Source organism: Vipera berus (genome assembly GCF_964194415.1).
Source record: "Vipera berus genome assembly, chromosome: 4".
Classification (NCBI taxonomy): Eukaryota; Metazoa; Chordata; class Lepidosauria; order Squamata; family Viperidae; genus Vipera; species Vipera berus.
In genome coordinates, this window is record NC_138206.1 from 3,558,456 (window position 1) to 3,580,349 (window position 21,894).

Below are 21,894 nucleotides of genomic sequence, written 5' to 3' on the forward strand. Positions count from 1 at the left end.
ATAAAATGAGAAGTTTGTAATTCGACAACGGCCCGCATTAGAAGATCTTTGGAGCTTCACTATTCTATTCCTATTCCTATTCTCTTCTATTTTTTTATTGTATTCTATATTCTATTCTATTCTATATTCTAATTTCTATTCTATTCTTTATTCTATTCTGTTCTCTGTTCTGTTCTATTCCTATTCCTATTCCATAACTGAGTCTATAATTGATTCTGCATCTATAATCTATATTCTGTTCTGTTAAGGTTATAAAGGACAAAATAAACACAAATAAAACGGGTGTCTCTGATTTGTAATACGATTGTGCAGTAACTCAGATTTTCAGATTTCTATTCTGTTGTGGTCTGTTCTGTTCTATATTCTATTCTGTTCTGTTCTATACTATTCTGTTCTGTTATTGTGTTCCCTTCCCTTCCCTTCCCTTCCCTTCCATATTTTCTATTCTATTCTGTCCTGTTCTGAATAGATTCTATTCTATTCTATTCTATTCTATTCTATTCTATTCTATTCTATTCTATTCTATTCTATTCTATTCTATTCTATTCTATTCTATTCCCTATTTTCTATATTCTATTCTATTCTATTCTATTCTATTCTATTCTATTCTATTCTATTCTATTCTGTTCTATTCTATTCTATTCTATTATTCTATTCTATTCTATTCCATTCCATTCCCTATTTTCTATATTCTATTCTATTCTATTCTATTCTATTCTATTCTATTCTATTCTATTCTATTCTATTCTATTCTATTCTATTCCATTCCATTCCCTATTTTCTATATTCTATTCTATTCTATTCTATTCTATTCTATTCTATTCTATTCTATTCTATTCTATTCTATTCTATTCTATTCTATTCTATTCTATTCTATTCCATTCCATTCCATTCCATTCCATTCCATTCCACTATTTTCTCTATTCTATTCTATTCTATTCTATTCTATTCTATTCTATTCTATTCTATTCTATTCCATTCCATTCCATTCCATTCCATTCCATTCCATTCCATAATTGATTCTGCATCTATAATCTATGTTCTGTTCTATTCTGTTCTTTTCTGTTCTATAGCAGATAGCTCTTGTGATCTAATTCAGCAGCATTTCTCAAACTTGGCTGTTTTTAAGACGTGGACATTCAACTCCCATAATTCCCCAGCCAATTCTGTATAAGTGCTGCTCCCTGCTGAGCCTGTTCAGGTAACCTTTTCTGTTTTCTGCATATGGAGATGAGATGGATGCTACTCACTAAGTGGTTTGAGGCAGCTGAGAAGATTGAGCCTTTGGCAGTCTGAATTCCCAGCGGAGCAGAGCCTGTTTTCTCAACAAGTTAAAAAAATAATAATAATAAAAACACTCTGATCCTGGGCATTATTTTCCGTGGAACACCCTTTATTTCCCCCCCCTCTTTTTAAGCAGCAAAAAAAGGTCCTTCAGATTTGTCCATTGCTGCTTTGTTTAAGTCAGGGGTCTTCAAACATGGCCCTTTTATGACACTGGCTGAGGAATTCTGGGAGTTGAAGTCCACAAATCATAAAAGGGCCAAGTTTGAAGAACCCTGGCTTACCGTATTGTTTCTGGATGGCTGGGGAATTCTGGGATTTGAAGTCCATCCATGCTGACTGGGGAATTCTGGGAGTTGAAGTCCATCCCTGCTGACAGGAATTTTAGGTGAAGTCCATCCATGCTGGCTGGGGAATCCTGGGAGTTGAAGTCCATCCATGCTGACAGGAATTTTAGGTGAAGTCCATCCATGCTGACTGGGGAATTCTGGGAGTTGGTCCATCCATGCTGATTGGGGAATTCTGGGAGTTGAAGTGCATCCATGCTAAGTGGGGGATTCTGGGAGCTGAAGTCCACAAGTTTGAAGACCCCTGGTTTAAGTAATAATGATGGAATCAGGAATGGGTAGATCCCCTAATTATCAGGGTCCTCGCAGAGATATTTTAGCTCCTTAATTGTTTTGTAGGCTGCCTCTCCTTTGGAGAGACACTCTTGAGGGATCAACAGATACTTGGATTTTCTTGAGAGGGGCGATGCATCGATTTTCTTTTGTTGGCAGGAAGATATGATATCACAGATGAAAAAGGGTTGATTCTTCCCCTCCCCCTACATCCTTTTACTCTCTTACTAGAAGAGGATTTTTTTGAAAAAACAACCCAGATAAAACCTTCATAAAAGACCTACCATAATTTCTCTTAGTAAACTGATAAAATGTACGGTAAAATGGCATTTAATTACCTGTGAATCACTATAATATTTCCAATGAAAGTGATTGAATCGCTTTGATCTCAGACGTTCTAACCGTTTCCTTGTTACAGTGTTATCCAACACCAGAAGTTTTTAACAAAGAGACTGGACAGCCATTTGTCTGAAATGGTATTGGGTTTCCTGCCTGAGCAGGGGGTTGGACTAGATGACCTCTAAGGTCCCTTCCAGCTTTGTTTATTATTATTAGTATTATTAGTATTATTAGTATTAGTATTATTATAAAAGGGGATCGCGTGACCGCCCCCCCCCCAGGGACACGGCGACCATCACAGATAGGAACCAGGCGCCCGAATTTTGATCACGCGACTATCACAAGCCGGCTTTGTTTTCACCATCGTCATAACGTCGAACGGTCGCTAAAATGGACTGTGGTAAAGCCGAGGACGGCCTGTGCAGAAAAGGGGAGCTTTCTTACCGTGCTGTGCTCACGGCCCCGAGTTAAAAGTCACGCCAAGCCACCCGCCGTAAGCGGCTCCATCCTTGCACGCTCCATCCTTGCACGCTCAATGCAAGCGTGTCGGAGGTTAAACTATTGGTAGATTTCCCGGTTGGATTGGAACAGTGATGCTTTTTGTCTGCGGGAAGTCTTGGGAGCCAAACCAGCGAGTGTCCTTGAAGAGAACAAGGAGAATATTATGCGAAGCATTAGCCACGCACTCTCCTCTCCGTGCCGGTTTTAAAGCCATTTACGATTTCCCAGTATGAAACGACCCAAAACTGGCGCACATTTTAGCATACGAAGAGCCACGATGGCATTCGGGGTTTTGATTTTTTTTTTTTGTTTTGGTTTTTTTTTAAGCCAGAAATGTTTAAACTTGATTTTTTAAAAAAAAATAAAATAAAATCTTGCCAACCCGACGACAAACAACGAGGGCTAGTAGCCTGCAGGGTGTGTTGAAACCACAGTGCTCTGATTTACAGAGTCTGGTATGTTGGGTCCTTGGTGCTCTCTCAGCTGGGTTGCTTTCCTGCAGATGCTTGACTGCTAAACTAGAGAACGTGGTTGAGGCTAAACCACATTCCCTCCTAGCACTGATGATGTTACCTAGTTGGGTGATGAAACGTCTTCAAGAAAACCACCCAGCTCAGAGAGAACTAAGGACCTCACATCCCTCCTCCTCCTGTGTCTCTCTTGTTTGTTTTCTGTGCCAAAATGGACAATTATAGAGGTGCAAATGACAGACTCAGTAATTCCTCTGTATCAGTTGACTTTAGAATAGAATAGAATAGAATAGAATAGAATAGAATAGAATAGAAAAGAAAATGTGGAATAGAATAGAATAGAATAGAATAGAGAATAGAATAGAATAGAAAATATGGAATGGAATAGAATAGAATAGAATAGAATAGAATAGAATAGAATAGAATAGAATAGAAAAGAAAATGTGGAATAGAATAGAATAGAATAGAGAATAGAATAGAATAGAAAATATGGAATAGAATAGAATAGAATAGAATAGAATAGAATAGAATAGAATAGAATAGAATAGAATAGAATAGAAAATATAGAATAGAATAGAATAGAAAATATAGAATAGAATAGAATAGAATAGAATAGAAAATGTGGAATGGAATAGAATAGAATTTAGAATTGAAGGAATAGAATAATAATAATAATAATAATATAAAGTTGGAAGGAACTTTGGAGGTCATCTAGTCCAACCCCCTGCTCAGGCAGGAAACCCTATACCATTTCAGGCAAATGGCTGTCCAGTCTCTTCTTAAAAACCTCCAGTGTTGGAGCATTCACCACCTCTGGAGGCAGGCTGTTCCACTGGTTAATTGTTCTGACTGTCAGGAAGTTTCTCCTTAGTTCCAGGTTGCTTCTCTCCTTGACTAGTTTCCATCCGTTGCTTCTTGTCCTGCTTTCAGGTGCTCTGGAGAATAGCTTGACCCCCAACTCTTCTTTGCTGCAACCCCATAGATATTGGAAGATGGCTATCATGTCTCCCCTCGTCCTTCTCTTCGTTAAACTACACATACCCAATTCCAGCAACTGTTCCCTATATGTTTTAGCCTCCAGCCCCCTAATCATCTTGGTTGCTCTTCTCTGTACCCTTTCTAGAGTCTCGACATCTTTTTTACATCGTGGTGACCAAAACTGGATGCAGTATTCCAGGTGTGGCCTTACCAAAGCATTGTGAAGTGGTATTAGTACTTCACTTGATCTTGATTCTATCCCTCTGTTAATGCAGCCTAGCACTGTGTTGGCTTTTTTGGCAGCTGCAGCAGACTGCTGGCTCATATTGAAGTGATTGTCTACTAAGACTCCGAGATCCCTCTCACAGTTACTACTATTGAGCAAGGTACCACCTAAACTATACCTATGCATTTGATTTTTCCTGCCTAAATGTAGAACCTTACTTTTTTCACCATTGAATTTCATTTTGTTAGATAGCGCCCAGTGTTCGAGTCTGTCCAGATCCTTCTGTATCTTAAGCCTATCTTCTGGAGTATTGGCTATTCCTGCAGGCTTGGTGTCGTCTGCAAATTTGATGAGTTCCCCATCTATCCCCTCATCCAAATCATTAATGAAGATATTGAAGAGCACTGGGCCCAGAACAGAACAGAACAGAATAGATTAGAATAGAATAGAATAGAATAGAATAGAATAGAATAGAATAGAATAGAATAGAATAGAATAGAATAGAATAGAATTTAGAATTGAAGGAATAGAATAGAATAGAATAGAATAGAAATCTGAATATCTGAATTACTGCACAATCCTATTACAGAATAGAGTCTAGTTATTTTGTCCTTCATAAACATACTTGGGAGGTCCCTTCAAAGCTTGCCAAAGACATTGAGGTTCCGCAAGGACCCGTGATTTGGGGGTGGTTTTTTGTTTTTTCCCCCCCCCAATTGTCTGACCGGGATGAAATCCACCGTTGAGCGGTGCCCATTTTTTTTCCCATTTCCCCGCAAGCTGCTCTGCCTTCTGTCTCCCCAAAGGGGGGTGGGGGAAGCATTTTATTCTGGCAGGAGAGCGCAGAAAGCTGCTCAAGAGACTTTTGGGAATGACAAAGAGGGCCAGGACTCATCATTTATTCATTATTTTAGGCTCTTGTATTAATGCAACTAAAGTTGGTTTCTCCCGTCGGCTGCTAAATCACTGCTAGCCAGCCGGCTCCGTGTGGGATCCTGTCGATTGGCTAAGCCGGAACCTGAGCAGGAAACGGATTCCTGTTAGCAAGACAAGATCAGCTGTTTACATTCCTGGTGCTTTTGTTTATTTTTTTTTCCCCCAGTGTTTGTTTATTTCTTTGAATTATATCCCACCATTATTATTTTACAAATAACAAATATCCACTTTCCACCTAATGTTTTTCCCAGAGCAACAACACTGCGAGGTGGGTTGGGCTGAGAGGGAGTGACTGGCTGAAGATTACCCAGCCGGCTTTCATGGCTAAGGCGGGACTAGAACTCACAATCTCCTGGTGATTGGCCCAAAGTCACCCAGCCGGCTTTCATGCCTAAGGCGGGACTAGAACTCACAATCTCCTGGTGATTGGCCCAAAGTCACCCAGCCGGCTTTCATGCCTAAGGCGGGACTAGAACTCACCGTCTCCTGGTGATTGGCTCAAAGTCACCCAGTTGGCTTTCATGGCTAAGGCGGGACTAGAACTCACCGTCTCCTGTTGATTGGCTCAAAGTCACCCAGCCAGCTTTCATGCCTAAGGCGGGACTAGAACTCACCCTGTCCTGGTGATTGGCCCAAAGTCACCCAGCCAGCTTTCATGCCTAAGGCGGGACTAGAACTCACCGTCTCCTGGTGATTGGCCCAAAGTCACCCAGTTGGCTTTCATGGCTAAGGCGGGACTAGAACTCACCGTCTCCTGGTGATTGGCCCAAAGTCACCCAGCTGGCTTTCATGCCTAAGGCGGGACTAGAACTCACCGTCTGCTGACTTCTAACCTGGTGCCTTTACCGGTAGATCACTCTGGCTCTGATGTAACTATTTACGTCAAGATCCAAGGAAATAATTTCAGAATGAAGGAAGGGCTTGCTCTTTTCATCCTGTGTATCTGGAGGACAGCCCTCACGTTACCTAGTTAGGTCATGAAATGCCTGGAAGAAAACAACTTGCAGCTCAGAAACCACCAAGGACTCCACGGTCCTCCTCCTCCTCCTCCTCTACAACTCCACTTCCCTCCTAGCCCTGATGATGTTACCTAGTTGGGTGATGAAACGTCTTCAAGAAAACAACCCAGCTCAGAGAGCACCAAGGATCCCACCGCCCTCCTCCTCCTCCTCCTCCTCACCCCATTCCATTCTAGCCCTGATGATGTAACCTAGTTGGGTGATCAAACGTCTGCAAGGAAACAACCTAGAGAGCAACAAGGACCTCAAGTCTTCCTCCTCCTCCCTCCTCCCCTTCCTCCTCCTCCTCCTCTGCACAAACCCCACCTATACTAGCCCTGATGATGTAACCTAGTTGGGTGATGAAACAACTTTGCTGAGAAACCAACACGGGGACACACGCACAAACACACACACCGTTCAACCCTGAGCTACAAATAGTCTCTCCTATAAGTCTTAGGTTATTTATGCAGCCTGGCCTTTTAATCCAATCAACCACGGAAGGACTTTCCTATTTCCCACCAGAAAATGCCTGTGGAATATTTTAGATTAGGATAATTAAGGATGGGACTAATGCCAGGATTCAATTCTGTTTGTAAATAAAGCCTTCTCTCTCTCTCTCTCTCTCTCTCTCTCTCTCTCTCTCTCTCTCTCTCTCTCTCTCTCTCTCTCTCTCTCTCTCTCTCTTTCTTTCTTTTTCTTTTTTTTTTAAAACAGGGGATGCAGAAGTTGGCTAGCCAGTACTTAAAGAAAGAATGGCCTGGCGTGAAAGCAGAGGAACGATCCGATTTCAGGTAATGCGCCCTTAAGTCACACCGTCGTTAAGTGAATCGAAAGGACGCTAAAGGACTTGTATTATACAACCCGATATGGAAGAGAACTGTGCAACCTGCGGCCTTTAGCAGGTGGCCTTAAACCTATGGAGGAGGATTTTTTTTTTACACACAGGTGGTCCTCAACTTTTAATTACCTTGTGAACCGCCCTGAGTCCCATGGGAGAAGGGCGGTATATAAGTTCAATAAATAAATAAATAAACTTACAGCCATTCATGTAGTGGCCGTTTGAAATTACAGCGGCGTTGGAAAAAACGGCGTATGACCATTTTTTGGCACACTCAGTGGCCGCTGTAGCATGAGCAGAGTTTGGGCTTAGCTGAGCTCCGAAAGAGAGATGGGCGGTTAAGAAATATCAATCAATCCCAATCCAGATGATCAATGAAAAGAAGCCTTATGTTGATGTGGTTATTTGCAGAAACATGAGAAAAAGCTCTACATTTAATTGTCATTTGTTTAAATAAGAACTGCATTAATTTAAGGTGTGCAAAAGAGAATATTATTGGAAGAAGAGGAAATCCAGTAAAGCTATTATACGGACTATAGAAATTAATTGTTATTGATGGGTTTTTTTTGAATACTAACCCAGACAGCACGGTGTTTACCAAATATTAAGGTGTCTGTTAAAAATCAATAAAACATATTTTTTTAAAAAAAAATATATCAGTCAATAAATACAAACTGGACTACCTGTTAAATACCTTTTTTCATCACTGGAAGCTTTTAAGAAGAGACCGGACAGCGATTTGTCTGAAATGGTAGGGTTTCTGGCCTGAGCAGGGGGTTGGACTAGATGACCTCCAAGGTCCCTTCCAACTTTATTATTATTCTTATTATTTCTTCTCGAGGTTGGTGGCTTCCCTGCCAACGAAAGCTCACGCTGTTTCATGATCAGGTTTTTCTTCCAACTGTATTTTTTCCCCTACCTAGTTAAAATTCCCCAGGTTTTGAAATTGAAAAATGTTCAGGCAGATTCACTTTGTAAATAAATCTGCACGGTGGGATAATAAAGGCAGAAGTGGGGCCCCGTAAACGGTAAGCAAAGATGGGATGGAAGGCTTTTAACATTGGAAAAATAAAATTATATTAGATGGGTTTCAGGTTTTGGATGGGTTCTCTCCCCCCTCCCTTTTTTTTTGCAGTAAGGCAGGTTTTTCGCAGTCTGAAGGTGAAGATACAGTCACGTGAAAAAATGACATTGTTTGATCATTTTCTCTTTTCCCCACCCCCGTTTCCTCCTCTCCCCTTCCTCCTCTTCCTCCTCCTTATCCTTCTTCCCCTCCTGCTTTTCCATCACCCTTCCCCTCCTCCTCCTCCTCCTTTCCACTGCCCTTCCTCATCTTCTGTCTCCTCCTCCGCCTGCTTTTTCATCCCTTTCCTCTCCTCCTCCCTCTTGCTCTCCTTCTCCTTTTCCCCTACCCTTCCTTCTCCTCCTCCTTCTCCTTCCCTTCCTCCTCCCCCCTCTTTTTCATCCCTTTCCTCTCCTCCTCCCTCTCCTTCTCCTTGCCACTACCCTTCCTCATCTTCTATCTCCTTCTCCTCCCTCTTTCTCCTTCTTCTCCTCCTCCTCCCCCGCTTCCCCTTCCCCTCCTCACTCTCCTTCCCTCCCTTCCTCCCTTCTTTTCATTGCCCCTTCCTTCCTTCCTTCCTTCCTTCCTTCCTTCCTTCCCCCCGCTTCCCCTTCCCCTCCTCTTACTTCTCACTCTCCTCCCCTCCCTTCCTTTCCATTGCCCCTTCCTTCCTTCCTTCCTTCCTTCCTTCCTTCCTTCCTTCCTTCCTCCCCCCCACTTCCCCTTCCCCTCCTCTTACTTCTCACTCTCCTCCCCTCCCTTCCTTTCCATTGCCCCTTCCTTCCTTCCTTCCTTCCTTCCTTCCTTCCTCCCCCCCACTTCCCCTTCCCCTCCTCTTACTTCTCACTCTCCTCCCCTCCCTTCCTTTCCATTGCCCCTTCCTTCCTTCCTTCCTTCCTTCCTTCCTTCCTTCCTTCCTTCCTTCCTTCCTCCCCCCCACTTCCCCTTCCCCTCCTCTTACTTCTCACTCCCCTCCCTGCCTCTCTTCTTTCCATTGCCCTTTCCTTCCTTCCTTCCTTCCTTCCTTCTTTCCTTCCTTCCCCCCACTTCCCCTTCCCCTCCACTTACTTCTCACTCTCCTCCCCTCCCTTTCCATTGCCCTTTCCTTCCTTCCTTCCTTCCTTCCTTCCTTCCTTCCTTCCTTCCTTCCTTCCTTCCTTCCTCCCCCCCGCTTCCCTTTCCCCTCCTCTTACTTCTCACTCTCCTCCCCTCCCTTCCTTTCCATTGCCCCTTCCTTCCTTCCTTCCTTCCTTCCTTCCTTCCTTCCTTCCTTCCTTCCTTCCTTCCTTCCTTCCTTCCTTCCTCCCTCCCTCCCTCCCTCCCTCCCTCCCTCCCTCCCCCACTGATCTGGTGTTGGACTAGATGACCCACAAGCTCCCTACCAACTCTGTTATTCCGTTTTTTGTGTCCGCAACGTAGGAGCCTCTATCCTGTCTGGAAATCATTTCTAGAAAGCACGGTGCAAGTGGCCCAGTCCAGGATCAATATCTGTGAAAACTATAAAAATCTCATTTCGGAACCTGCCAGGGCAGTGAAGGGCTTTAAAGAACAACAGCTGAAAAAGGTACATTCCGAGATTTTTGTTCTTCCATGGTGACTTGAGAGGCTAGACTCTCCAGGTGGTGTATTGGATTAGGCCAAAAGAGTAAGAGAGACTACATAGCCTTTTGCAATAACCTCTAATAAACAAAGACCCCAACCATCCATAATTCCATTCCTTGCATAATCTCTGTGAACAGATTGTTTTCTGAAAGAATCCTTCCTTCCTTCCTTCCTTCCTCCTAGCACTGATGATGTTCCCTAGTTGGGTCATGAAACGTCTGCAAGGAAACCACCCAGCTCAGAGGGCACCAAGGACCCCACAGTCTTTCTTTTTTTCTTTCTTTCTTTCTTTCTTTCTTTCTTTCTTTCTTTCTTTCTTTCTTTCTTTCTTTCTTTCTTTCTTTCTTTCTTTCTTTCTTTCTTCCTTCCTTCCTTCCTTCCTTCCTTCCTTCCTTCCTCTTCCTTCTCCCTTCTTGCACTGATGATGTTCCCTAGTTGGGTCATGAAACGTCTGCAAGAAAACCACCCAGCTCAGAGAGCACCAAGGACCCCACAGTCTTTCTTTTTTTCTTTCTTTCTTTTTTTCTTTTTCTTTCTTTCTTTCTTTCTTTCTTTCTTTCTTTCTTTCTTTCTTTCTTTCTTTCTTTCTTTCTTTCTTTCTTTCTTTCTTTCTTTCTTTCTTTCTTTCTTTCTTTCTTTCTTCCTTCCTTCCTTCCTTCCTTCCTCTTCCTTCTCCCTTCTTGCACTGATGATGTTCCCTAGTTGGGTCATGAAACGTCTGCAAGAAAACCACCCAGCTCAGAGAGCACCAAGGACCCCACAGTCTTTCTTTCTTTCTTTCTTTCTTTCTTTCTTTCTTTCTTTCTTTCTTTCTTTCTTTCTTTCTTTCTTTCTTCCTTCCTTCCTTCCTTCCTTCCTTCCTTCCTTCCTTCCTTCCTTCCTTCCTTCCTTCCTTCCTTCCTTCCCAGCCATATGGCATGCATTTTGCTCCAAGAGCTGGCAGGCTGTGTGGTATCAGCAGCCACAGCAAAAGAACTTTTGTCTTAGCAAACGAAGCCAAACACACCCCACGTTGGTTGCAAGAATCCGAAAACTAGGCGTCTTTCGGAGGTGGCTTTGAAATTTTCCAAACGAGGCCTGGTTGGGCTTTGAAACCGAGGTGTGGTGCCTTCTGAAAACATTCGTGGAACGATCCCAAGATTTTTAAGGGTGCAACGGAAATGGAGACATTTCAAGCAGGTCCCGCAAACGCAGACCCGGGCATCCGGCCAGGAACCAAGTACAGAAGGATCCTTGTGGCTTCTTGGAGAGGGAAGGCTGAGCGAGGGGGGGGGGGGGAAATTGCTTTTTTAAGATTGTTATTGCAGAAATGCCGTAGTGGCTGAAAAAGTTCTTTTTTTCCCCCACCGCTGGGGAATCCTGGGAGTCGAAATCCGCAGATCTGAAGAGTTGCTAACGTTGAGAAACCGCGGTGTAAAGAGAGTTACAAAGCAAATTCGAGATGGCCCCGCTCTTTTTTCCTGCACCTTTCGCTGTGATGTAGCCACAAAAAAATTCCCCTTTTGCGGAATTGCGGTGGAACCAACCGCGTGTCAGCAAGTCAGACAGCATCTCGTCTCTGAAGCCCCGAGGAAAATGGGATGAACAAATCTTAATTGTCTTTTGCAAACATTTTGCACATAAAATGATGGCACAGTTGCCTGTTGTTCTTAACTCATGGAGCGCAACATGGTGATAGGAAAGGGAAGCAACACAAATTATTTGTCAGTGTTGGAAAGGCCAGTATTTTGGATACAGGCAGTCCTCAACTTACAACAGCATCGAAAAAAGTGACGTAGGACCGGGGGTTTTTTTTTGTTACACTTACGACCGTTGCAGCGTCCCACTGGTCACATGATCAAAAATCGGGACGCTTGGCAACTGACTCATATTTATGACGGTCTCAGTGTCCCCCCCCCCCGGGGTCACGTGATCCCCTTTTGTAACCTTCTGACAAGCAAAGCCAATGGGGGAAGCCAGATTCACTTAACAACCATGTCCCTAAGTACAACGGCACTGAAAAAACAGTGACTTACGACCATTTTTCATCGTTTACGACCTTTGAAGCATCCCCACGATCACGTGATCAAAATTCAGAAGCTTGGCAACTGGCTTGTAGTTATGACAGTTGCAGGATCCCAGGATCATGTGATCCCCTTTTCCCATCTTCTGACAAAGCAAAATCAATGAGGAAGCCAGAGTCCCTTACAACCATGTCACTAACTTAATAACTTCGGCGATTCACTTAACAACAGAGGCAAGCCATGTCATAAAACGGGGCAAAACTCACTTAACAAATGTCTCACTTAACAACAGAAATTTGGGGGCCAATTGTGGTCGTAAGTCGAGGAGAACCTGTAGTCCTCGGCTTACAGCCACTCATTTAGTGACCGTTCAAAGTTGTAACAGAAGTGCAAAAAAGTGACTTATTGTAAGTTAGAAAAGAAGTAAGTGCACAAAGTGACTTGTGACCATTTTTGCGCACTTACGACCGTCACGGCATCCCTGCGGTCACGGCATCCAAATTCAGACGCTTGGCAACTGACTCGTATTTACGACCGCCGCCGTATCTCAAGGTCACGCAATCCCCTTTGGCGACGTTCTGACCGGCGAAGTCAATGGGGGGGGAAGCCAAATTCACTTAACAAGCGGGTGACTAGCTTAAACGACCGCCGCGATTCGCTTAACAAAGGTGGGCGAGGAAGGTTGGTAAATTGAGGCCAAACTCAGTTAAAAACCGTCTAGCTTAGCAACAGAAATTTTGGGCTGAATTGTTGTAAACCGAGGAGAACTTGTATGCATCCAGCTCTTCATGGCAGATGATACTTTTATGAAAGATCAATTTTTTTGTTTTGTTTTGTGTGTGTGTGTGTGTGTTGTTGTTGTTGTTGTTCAGTGTGTGGACCAGCTGATGAGGATCCAGACCGAACTTCAGGAAACGGTCAAAGATTTAGCCAAGGGGAAGAAAAAATACTTCGAAACGGAGCAGATGGCCCAGACTGTCCGGGAAAAGGCCGACATTGAAGCCAAGTACGTTCTCGCTGCCCCCGAAATTCTGCACGCAAATTAACTCCGTGCAACTCTTTGCCGTCAACAATTAGCGGCGTAATCCTGCTTTGTAGCGAACTGGCCTGCGATTCCCGCGGAATTTCCTGTCTTTCTCCATTCCGTCTTTATTTTGGAAAGGGGAAAAAAAAGTAAAATAAAAACAACGCAGCGCTTTGCTAAACACAAGGCCTGCTGCACAGATTCTCTGTCCTGTGTTCACCAGAAATAATCTTTCTTTTTTTTTCCTTTTTTTTTCCTTTTTCGCTACTTGTTTGTTTGCAGGTCTAAACTTAGTCTTTTTCAATCGAGGATAAGCTTACAGAAAGCAAGTGTTAAGGTAAGCGCAAAAATAAATTGTGTAATGTCCAATTTTAGAACTGCGTAATGTCTGCAAGTGGAGACACAGTGCAAAGGGTTTTGGAAACTCTAAACTGCTTTATATATATATATATATATATATATATATATATATATATATATATATATATATATATATATACTCTAAACTGCTCGCGCTCTCTCTCTCTCTCTCTCTCTCTCTCTCTCTCTATATATATATATATATATATATATATATATATATATATATATATATATATATATATATATATATATATATATATATATATCACAGGCCGTCCTCAACTTACAGCAGTTGACAGTGGCTGTTCAGAGTTGCAGCACTGGAAAAAAGGGACTTAGGGGTGTTTTTCACACTTACGACCTTTGCAGCATCTCGATGATCATGTGGTCAAAATTCAGGCACTTGGCAACTGACTCATAGTTATGACGGATGCAGCGTCCAGGGGTCACGTGATCCCCTTTTGTGACCTTTTGACAAGCAAAGTCCATGGGGAAGGCAAGATTTACATCCGGGTTACTAACTTATCAAGTGTGTAGGATAGGATAGGATAGGATAGGATAGGATAGGATAGGATAGGATAGGATAGGATAGGATAGGATAGGATAGGATAGGATAGGATAGGATAGGATAGGATAGGATAGGACAGCAGGGCAGAACAGAACAACAGAACAGAACAGAATAGAATAGAACAGAATAGAATAAATGGGATGGGATGGGATGGGATGGGATGGGATGGGATGGGATAGAATAGAATAGAATAGAATAGAATAGAATAGAATAAATGGGATGGGATGGGATGGGATGGGATGGGATGGGATGGGATAGGATAGGATAGGATAGAATAGAATAGAATATAGAACAGAATATAGAATAGAACAGAACAGCACAGGACAGGACAGGACAGGATAGGATAGGATAGGATAGGATAGGATAGGATAGGATAGGATAGGACGGCAGGGCAGAACAGAACAACAGAACAGAATAGAATAGAACAGAATAGAATAAATGGAATGGGATGGGATGGGATGGGATGGGATGGGATGGGATAGAATAGAATAGAATAGAATAGAATAGAATAGAATAGAATAGAATAGAATAGAATAGAATAGAATAGAATAGAATAGAATAGAATAGAATAGAATAGAATAGAATAGAATAGAATAGAATAGAATAGAAGGGACCCGGTAGGTCATCTAGTCCAACCCCCCACCCAAGAGCTCAAGTCCACCACCCAATCACCCAATTGTGGTGATTCACTTAACAACTGTGGCAAGAAAGGTCATAAAATGGGGTCAAATCTCACTTAACAAAGGTCTCCCTCAACAACAGAAATTTTAGGCTCAATTGTGGTCGTAAGTCGAGGACTACCTGTACACAAGGTGTTGTTGTTATTGTCGAACTTCTGGACTGTCTATATTATTTATCCTCCTTGGACGTTGAAGCAGCTTTCTGGAAAGGTGTAGTCATTTATGAGCCACGCACTTCTTACTAAAGCATTGCTTTACAATCCTCAAGGTCCACACTGCTCTAATTTCTCACCCAGTTGTGTTTTTTTTACTTGTCTAGTTAAAAGCACGCCGGTCTGAGTGTAATTCTAAGGCTACTCATGCAAGGAATGAGTATCTTCTCACGTTAGCAGCTGCCAATGCCCATCAAGACCGCTACTATCAAACGGACTTGGTAAACATTATCAAGGTAAGGGTTAATGATTAAAGGCAGATTTAATTGAAGGGCTTCCATTTTACTCCATGTTATTCAATTCTCTTATGATGATGTATGGAAACTAACCAAAGAAACTGGTCAAACAGGGAAGCAACTTGGAAGTAAGGAGAAACTTCCTGACAGTTAGAACAATTAACCAGTGGAACTACCTGCCTCCAGAAGCTGTGAATGCTCCAACACTGGAAGTTTTTAAGAAGAGACTGGACAGCCGTTTGTCTGAAATGGTATAGGGTTTCCTGCCTGAGTAGGGGGTTGGACTAGATGACCTCCAAGGTCCCTTCCAACTTCTTCTTCTTATTATTATTATTATTATTATTATTATTATTATTATTATTATTATTATTATTATCTCTTTAAAAAAATTACAAGTAGTCCTTGACATACGACCGCAATGGAGCCACCAGATGTTTGTTGCTAAGCGAGACCGTTGTTAAGTGAGCTTTGGCCCATTTTACGACCTTTCTTGCCGTAGTTGTCAAGGGAATCACTGCAGTTGTTAAGTGAGTAAGACGGTTGTTAAGTGAATCTGGTCTCCCCCATTGACTTTGCTTATCAGAAAGTCACAAAAGAGGATCAGGTCCCCCACCCCCATCCCATGACGTTGCGACCGTCATAAATATGAGCCAGTTGCCAGGTGTCCAGATTTGTCACTTTTTTCAGTGCCCATGTAGCTTTGAATGGTCACGAAACCAATGGCTGTAACTCGAGGACTATCTGTCTGTGGTTTCAGCTAAATATAGAAATAATATTGTTAAAAGCCGTAATTTGCATTCCCTAAACATAGAGGATCTGTTCATACCAGGGTCCTCTTATGACTTGTGGACTTCAACTCCCAGAATTCCTGAGCCAGCATGGGGGAAATGTGACCCCTTCATGACTTCTGGACTTCAACTCCCAGAATTCCTGAGCCAGCATGGGGGAAATGTGACCCCTTCATGACTTCTGGACTTCAACTCCCAGAATTCCTGAGCCAGCATGGGGGAAATGTGAACCCTTCATGACTTCTGGACTTCAACTCCCAGAATTCCTCAGCCAGCATGGGGAAACTATGGCCCCTTCATGACTTGTGGACTTCAACTCCCAGAATTCCTCAGCCAGCATGGGGGAAAGTTTGGCTTCTTCGTGACTCGTGGACTTCAACTCCCAGAATTCCTGAGCCAGCATGGGGGAACTATGGCCCCTTCATGACTTGTGGACTTCAATTCCCAGAATTCCTCAGTCACTGTGGCCATTCTCCCCAGACCACCAACCCTAAACATAAGGTTCAGCCTAAAACCTCCTTCAGATGTATGGTGATGATAATCCCATAATTCCCAGCCAGAACTGCCCATGATGTTCAGGAGTTGTGGGTTTCGATGTATTTGGAGCCCCCCCCCCCAGGAGAAAGCAAGATTAGACTGGGATTTAATTCATTTAGAGTCTTCTTGGATGCCTTAACACAGGGCTCTTTAAACTTGGCCCTTTGATGACTTGTGACTTACACTGGACGTTTTTCAGAAGAGACTGGAAAGCCATTTGTCTGAAATGGTATAGGGTTTCCTGCCTGAGCAGGGGGTTGGACTAGATGACCTCCAAGGTCCCTTCCAAGTTTATTGTTGTTGTTGTTATTAATTTCGTCTAGAGGTTGGTGGCTTCCCTGCCAACAAAAGCTCACGCTGTTTCATGATCGTGTTTTTCTTCAACTGTATTTTTCATTATTACTATTATTACTATTACTATTACTATTATTGTTGTTGTTGTTGTTGTTATTATTATTTTCGTTAAACAAGAACCTCAGGCAACTGAGCACTCAAATTGACTGGCACTCATGGCTGACACGGGCTGCTGCCAGCATCCTAGGTATCAACCAGGTATCCTTAAAATGTAAGATGTTCCGAGTAGCGCAGTTTTTTGCAGTATTGCTGGTGTTATTGCAGGAAGCTGCAATTTCTTGATGTGTTTTGCAAAGTTTTTGGACATCGTTCCCAGTGCCCCGATGACAATGGGTATCTCCGTTACGCGTTTCATCCATAATCGCGCAGTTTCGATGGCCAGGTTGCAATATTTCGTAATTTTTTCCAGTTCTTTTTCTTCGACTCTGGCATCTCCTGGTACATTGATATCAATCAGCTGTACGCTTCGGTTCTCTATGACTACGATATCTGGCGTGTTGTGTTCCAAATGGCGATCTGTCTGTATTCACAAGTCCATCATCATCATCATCATCATCATTATTATTATTATTATTATTATTTGAACTTCAGCTCCCAGAATTCCTCAGCCAGCTCCGTTTCTGGCAGATAGGTTTGTTGTTTCCTTTCAACTAACCTGGTTTGCTGGCTAAACCAGGCGAGGGACACAGGCTTTTAAGTAGGTTTGCAGTTGAAATTTTTAATGATTACTTTGTGTTCGCCGTTACGATACGCCTTCATTATAATCCAGATATTTTTTGTCTGTCTCGGAAAGCACCAAGAATTTCTCAGAACAAAACAACAAAAAAAGAGTTCTACAGTTTTCAATCCACTTAAGCTCTGATATAACAAATCAAGGTTTAGGTTTGAAGATGTGATAGTTTTTTTCTGCCTCATTACGTTATGTCTGCAGTGAATCAATCTGGATGTGATCTGTTGTAGCCTTTATTAGAGGCAAGGAAAAGGGACAGATTCTGGGAGAGGAACCGGGTCCGTGTGTGTGTGTGTGTGTGTGTGTGTGTGTGTGTGTGTGTTGTTTAAAAAAGGTTTAAAAGTTTTGAAAAAGTTTAAAAACAAATTCGACGGGTACGCTAAGTCCCTCCTTTTAAGGCTTCCTGTCTCTAAATGGTAGGAAGCTGCAACGCTGGTTTTTAGCAGTAGTGGTCAAAATTAACTCTGCAGCCGCCTTTTGAGAAACAGTTCTTAATTTTATTTTAAAAGTTTTAAAGAACAAACTAAATCCATGGTTCTCAACCTATTATGGAGCCCTTATGTCGAAGGCTTGAAGACATGTAATGATTTAAATATTGAGTTAAATCTTGAGTTAAATCTTGGGGGATCCGGGGCCACAAAAGAGTATTTAAAGGGGGGGGGAGTCCGTGGTGAAGAAAAGGTTGAGAACAAACTCAACTAAATATGACTACATCAAAGAAACGAAGAAGAAACTAAAGAATAGCGCGTGGGAAATAAAATATCAATAAACAGCATTCACAATTGTCCTAACCTTTTAAAATCCATCATTTCATGGATTCAATAATTAACTGAATTTATAAAATTAGACTTGTATCAATTAATGATTGAAATAATTGAAAAACTAGAAAAAAAGTCTCCTGTTTGTATTATAGTCCTGAATAGAGAGTCTTCTGTGGGGTAGGTTTAACAAAAAAAATCTGATCAACAGAGGTTTTAGACTGATGTGTTTTTTGTTGGTTTGGATGGGTGGATGGATGGATGGATGGATGGATGGATGGATGGATGGATGGATGGATGGACTGGTAGATATATAGGTAGATAAGTAGGTAGGTAGGTAGAGAGAGATTGATAGAGGTGTAGGTAGGTAAATTAGATAGGTAGGTGGGTGGATGGATGGATTGTACGGATAGGTAGGCAGACTGACAGATAATGTATAGGTAGGTAAGTAGGGGTATAGATTGATAGACGTATAGGTAGATGTATAGGTAGGTAGGTAAGTAGAGAGAGAGATTGATAGAGGTGTACGTAGGTGGATTATTTATGTAGGTATGTGTGTAGGTGGATGGATGGATGGATGATAGATATTGATGGATGATGGATGGATGGATGGATGGATGGATGATATAGATGGATAGATAGATATAGATGGATGGATGATAGATAGATATAGATGGATAGATAGATATAGATGGATAGATAGATAGATAGATAGATAGATAGATAGATAGATAGATAGATAGATAGATGACTGATAGATTGATAGATGGATGATAGATAGACAGACAGACAGACAGACAAATATGGATAGATAGATAAACAGATCCCATTGGCATTGTGCAAATGGCTATTTTCTAATTTTTTAGAATTATATTCTCTTTGTGAAATCCGACAAACCAACCATGACAAATAGTGGATCAGTGTGTTGCAATTATAAAAACAAAACAAAACTATTTCCTGTTGACCCCCCCCCCGTCCCCTCCATAAAACAGGGTGGTCTTCCCGTTCAGAATTCTTAATGTCCCTTTCTCCCCCCCCACCCCCCACCCAAAAAAAAAGCCCTGAAAAACATCAGCGCTTCTCTTAAGACCGTCTCTAGTCCTGATCTGCCCGACTGGAGACGTAGCTTTCCTCTGACTTCAGAGCAGCCTCTCTCGATGGGCACCCACGGGTTTTGCAGGAGAAGTGTGTCGCGTGGGGTTTTGTGAATGTGGCAATCCCAGCCCATCTGGAAAAAGCTATCGCCGTTTGTCCCCTCCGAAATCCATTGAAGAACTCGTGGGGGTGGAAGGGCGGGAGAATTCAGCTGCCTAAAAATAATCAGAGAGGAGCTATTCACGGATCCTTTGTGGAGCTGTGGTGGAACACAGGGAAGCTAAATAATAATTTTGGCCAGTTAATTGCCCATCGGGTTTAACCAAATGTGAATAAAAGCCGTCCTCGGCCGGTTGAGTTATCCCTAAATAACAGTTCGGCTGCCAGGAAGATTTTTTTTTACACAAGTTTTAAGGAAGTGCAGAATACACTTATAACAGTTTATTTAGCGACCAATCGATAAAAGTTACAACGGCACTGAGAAATGTGACTTATGACCGTGCTTCCCAGTTGCGAGCGTGCCTGGCTGAGGAATTCTGGGAGTTGAAGTCCAGAAGTCATAAAAGGGCCAGGTTTGAAGACCCCTGGACTAGACACACTGGTCATTCCTGACCCAACGTTCTCAAATCCTCATTTCCTTAACACATCGCCACTGCTTAACAGAGTAACAAAGTCGGAAGGGACCTTGGAGGTCTTCTAGTCCAGTGATGGCGAACCTTTTAGAGACCGAGTGCCCAAACTGCAACCCAAAGCCAACTTATTTATCGCAAAGTGCCAACACGTCAATTTAACCTGGATACTGAGGTTTTTAGTTTAGAAAAAAATGACTCACACATTAACATCTTTTCTCTTAAAAGAAAAACACAATAACAAAGCTTTCAGTGATACAACTTTTTACTGACAGGTAAAAGTTTGCATTTGGCTTGCTTTTGGACAATTAATGTGATTGTTGCTGTTGTTATGCATGCTGATAATTTGTCTAACCTTGGCTCATACTTTGTAAGTTTGAGAGCAAGACACGCAGCACTCAGGTCGTCTGTTAGTCTGTTTCTGGTGTCAGATTTGATATAATTCAAAGCTGAAAACAGCGCGCTCGCTCCGGGGGCTTATTTTGGCTAGGAAGGGGCTTGAGAAATGGCGTTTTCCTCCAAAAACGTAGCCAAAGAGAGAGGCGCACGTGCCCACAGAGAGGGCTCCGAGTGCCCACTCTGGCACTCGTGCCATAGATTCTCCACCACTGTTCTAGTCCCACCTCCTGCCCATGCAGGAGACCCTTTAACCCTTCCGGACCAATGGCTGTCCAGTCCAGTCTCGCTGGTGATCAGATGATCTTCCCTTGGAGAACAACTCAACCAATTTTGTCGATGATTTAGAACAAGACATGCTAAACTCGCGATGTATCGCAGCTTCTTTCCCATTGCCGGCAATGGGGTGGGCGCGGCTTTCTGGTGACCCATCCGGTCTGCGGACCGGCAGTTTGACACCCCTGATTTAGAAGTTAACCAGCTCTTAGAATGTGAGATGAACAATACAATGCCAGGAATGATTCAGCAGGAGTCTGTATCCCTTTAAGAGCTTGAGTACAAAAGGGAAGGCTTTTTGCTAGAGTCTTTCTCTCTCCCCTATTCCCTGCTGTAATCAAACTTTGTTGGATTCCGCTCTTAGCACGTGTATCGTTCCCGCTGTATAATTGTACTCTACTGTATGAGCCTTGGTGGAGCAGTGGGCTAATGCCTCCTTCAGTAACACCAGCTGCCTGCAATTAGTGCAGGTTCGAGTCCCACCAGGCTCAAGGTTGACTCAGCCTTCCATCCTTCCGAGGTAGGTAAAATGAGGACCCAGATTGTTGGGGGCAATTAAGCTGACTTTGTAATAATGCCGCTTGGGGGGGGGGGTGAAAGCTCTAATAAGCAGGCATATACATAGAATGAAGGCTACTGCTAAGCACCTTGATTTGTGCTTCTTAGATTGTAAGCCGCCCTGAGTCTTCGGAGAAGGGCGGGATATAAATGGGATTAAAATTAAATTAAAAAAATTAAATTACCGTAGATAAACCACCTTTCATTACAAACCACCGTTTTCTACGTTTGCTCCTTGGGGTTGCCTCACACGACAGAACTGGGCGCGCGCTCCGACAATTTTGCTGTTCCTTCGGGAGCTGAGCTCTTCCGAACGTCGGATCGCTTGCAGAAATGGGCAAAGGGTTTTTATTGATATAGAACCTCGGATTAAAGATCCTGCCTCCGTTTCGGAGCCTCCGCGTTTGAAGGCGAAACGGAAATGAGGGCTTTTAAAACCCTCAAAACCCCCCCCCCCCGACACACACACACACACACACTCACTCACCAGCCGGCCTTTTCATCCCGCCGTCTAAATTATTCATGCCATCGAGAAAGACGATCCAAAAAAAAAAAAGAAAAAAAATCAATTTAATGTCCCTTTTCCTAGATAGCCTGCGTGCCTCTTAAATAATTTACAGGCACTAACGCTGCTTCCTGCTTCCTTCCCCCTAAAAAAAATTATAAGAATAATAAGAATAATTACAGCAGAAAAACACCGTCAGCCTTGGCCCAAGATAGCTATTTTATTTCTGTCGTATATACGTATTCAAGACAGAAATGCTCATAAATCTGGAAATGACGGTCATTTAATACTCCCAGGATGTGGCTCTGAAGTGCAGCGTGATTG

General features: G+C 42.7%; 1 protein-coding gene across 1 annotated transcript in view; it reads left to right on the forward strand.

Moving 5' to 3' along the window:
• Positions 1-21,894, forward strand: part of FCHSD2 (FCH and double SH3 domains 2) — a 181,439-nt gene that overhangs the window by 94,812 nt on the left and 64,733 nt on the right. Inside the window, 5 exon segments of the mRNA XM_081327908.1 lie at positions 7,070-7,146; positions 9,676-9,820; positions 12,734-12,867; positions 13,168-13,222; positions 14,816-14,944. Of these exon segments, the coding sequence (XP_081184034.1) occupies positions 7,070-7,146; positions 9,676-9,820; positions 12,734-12,867; positions 13,168-13,222; positions 14,816-14,944 (540 nt within the window).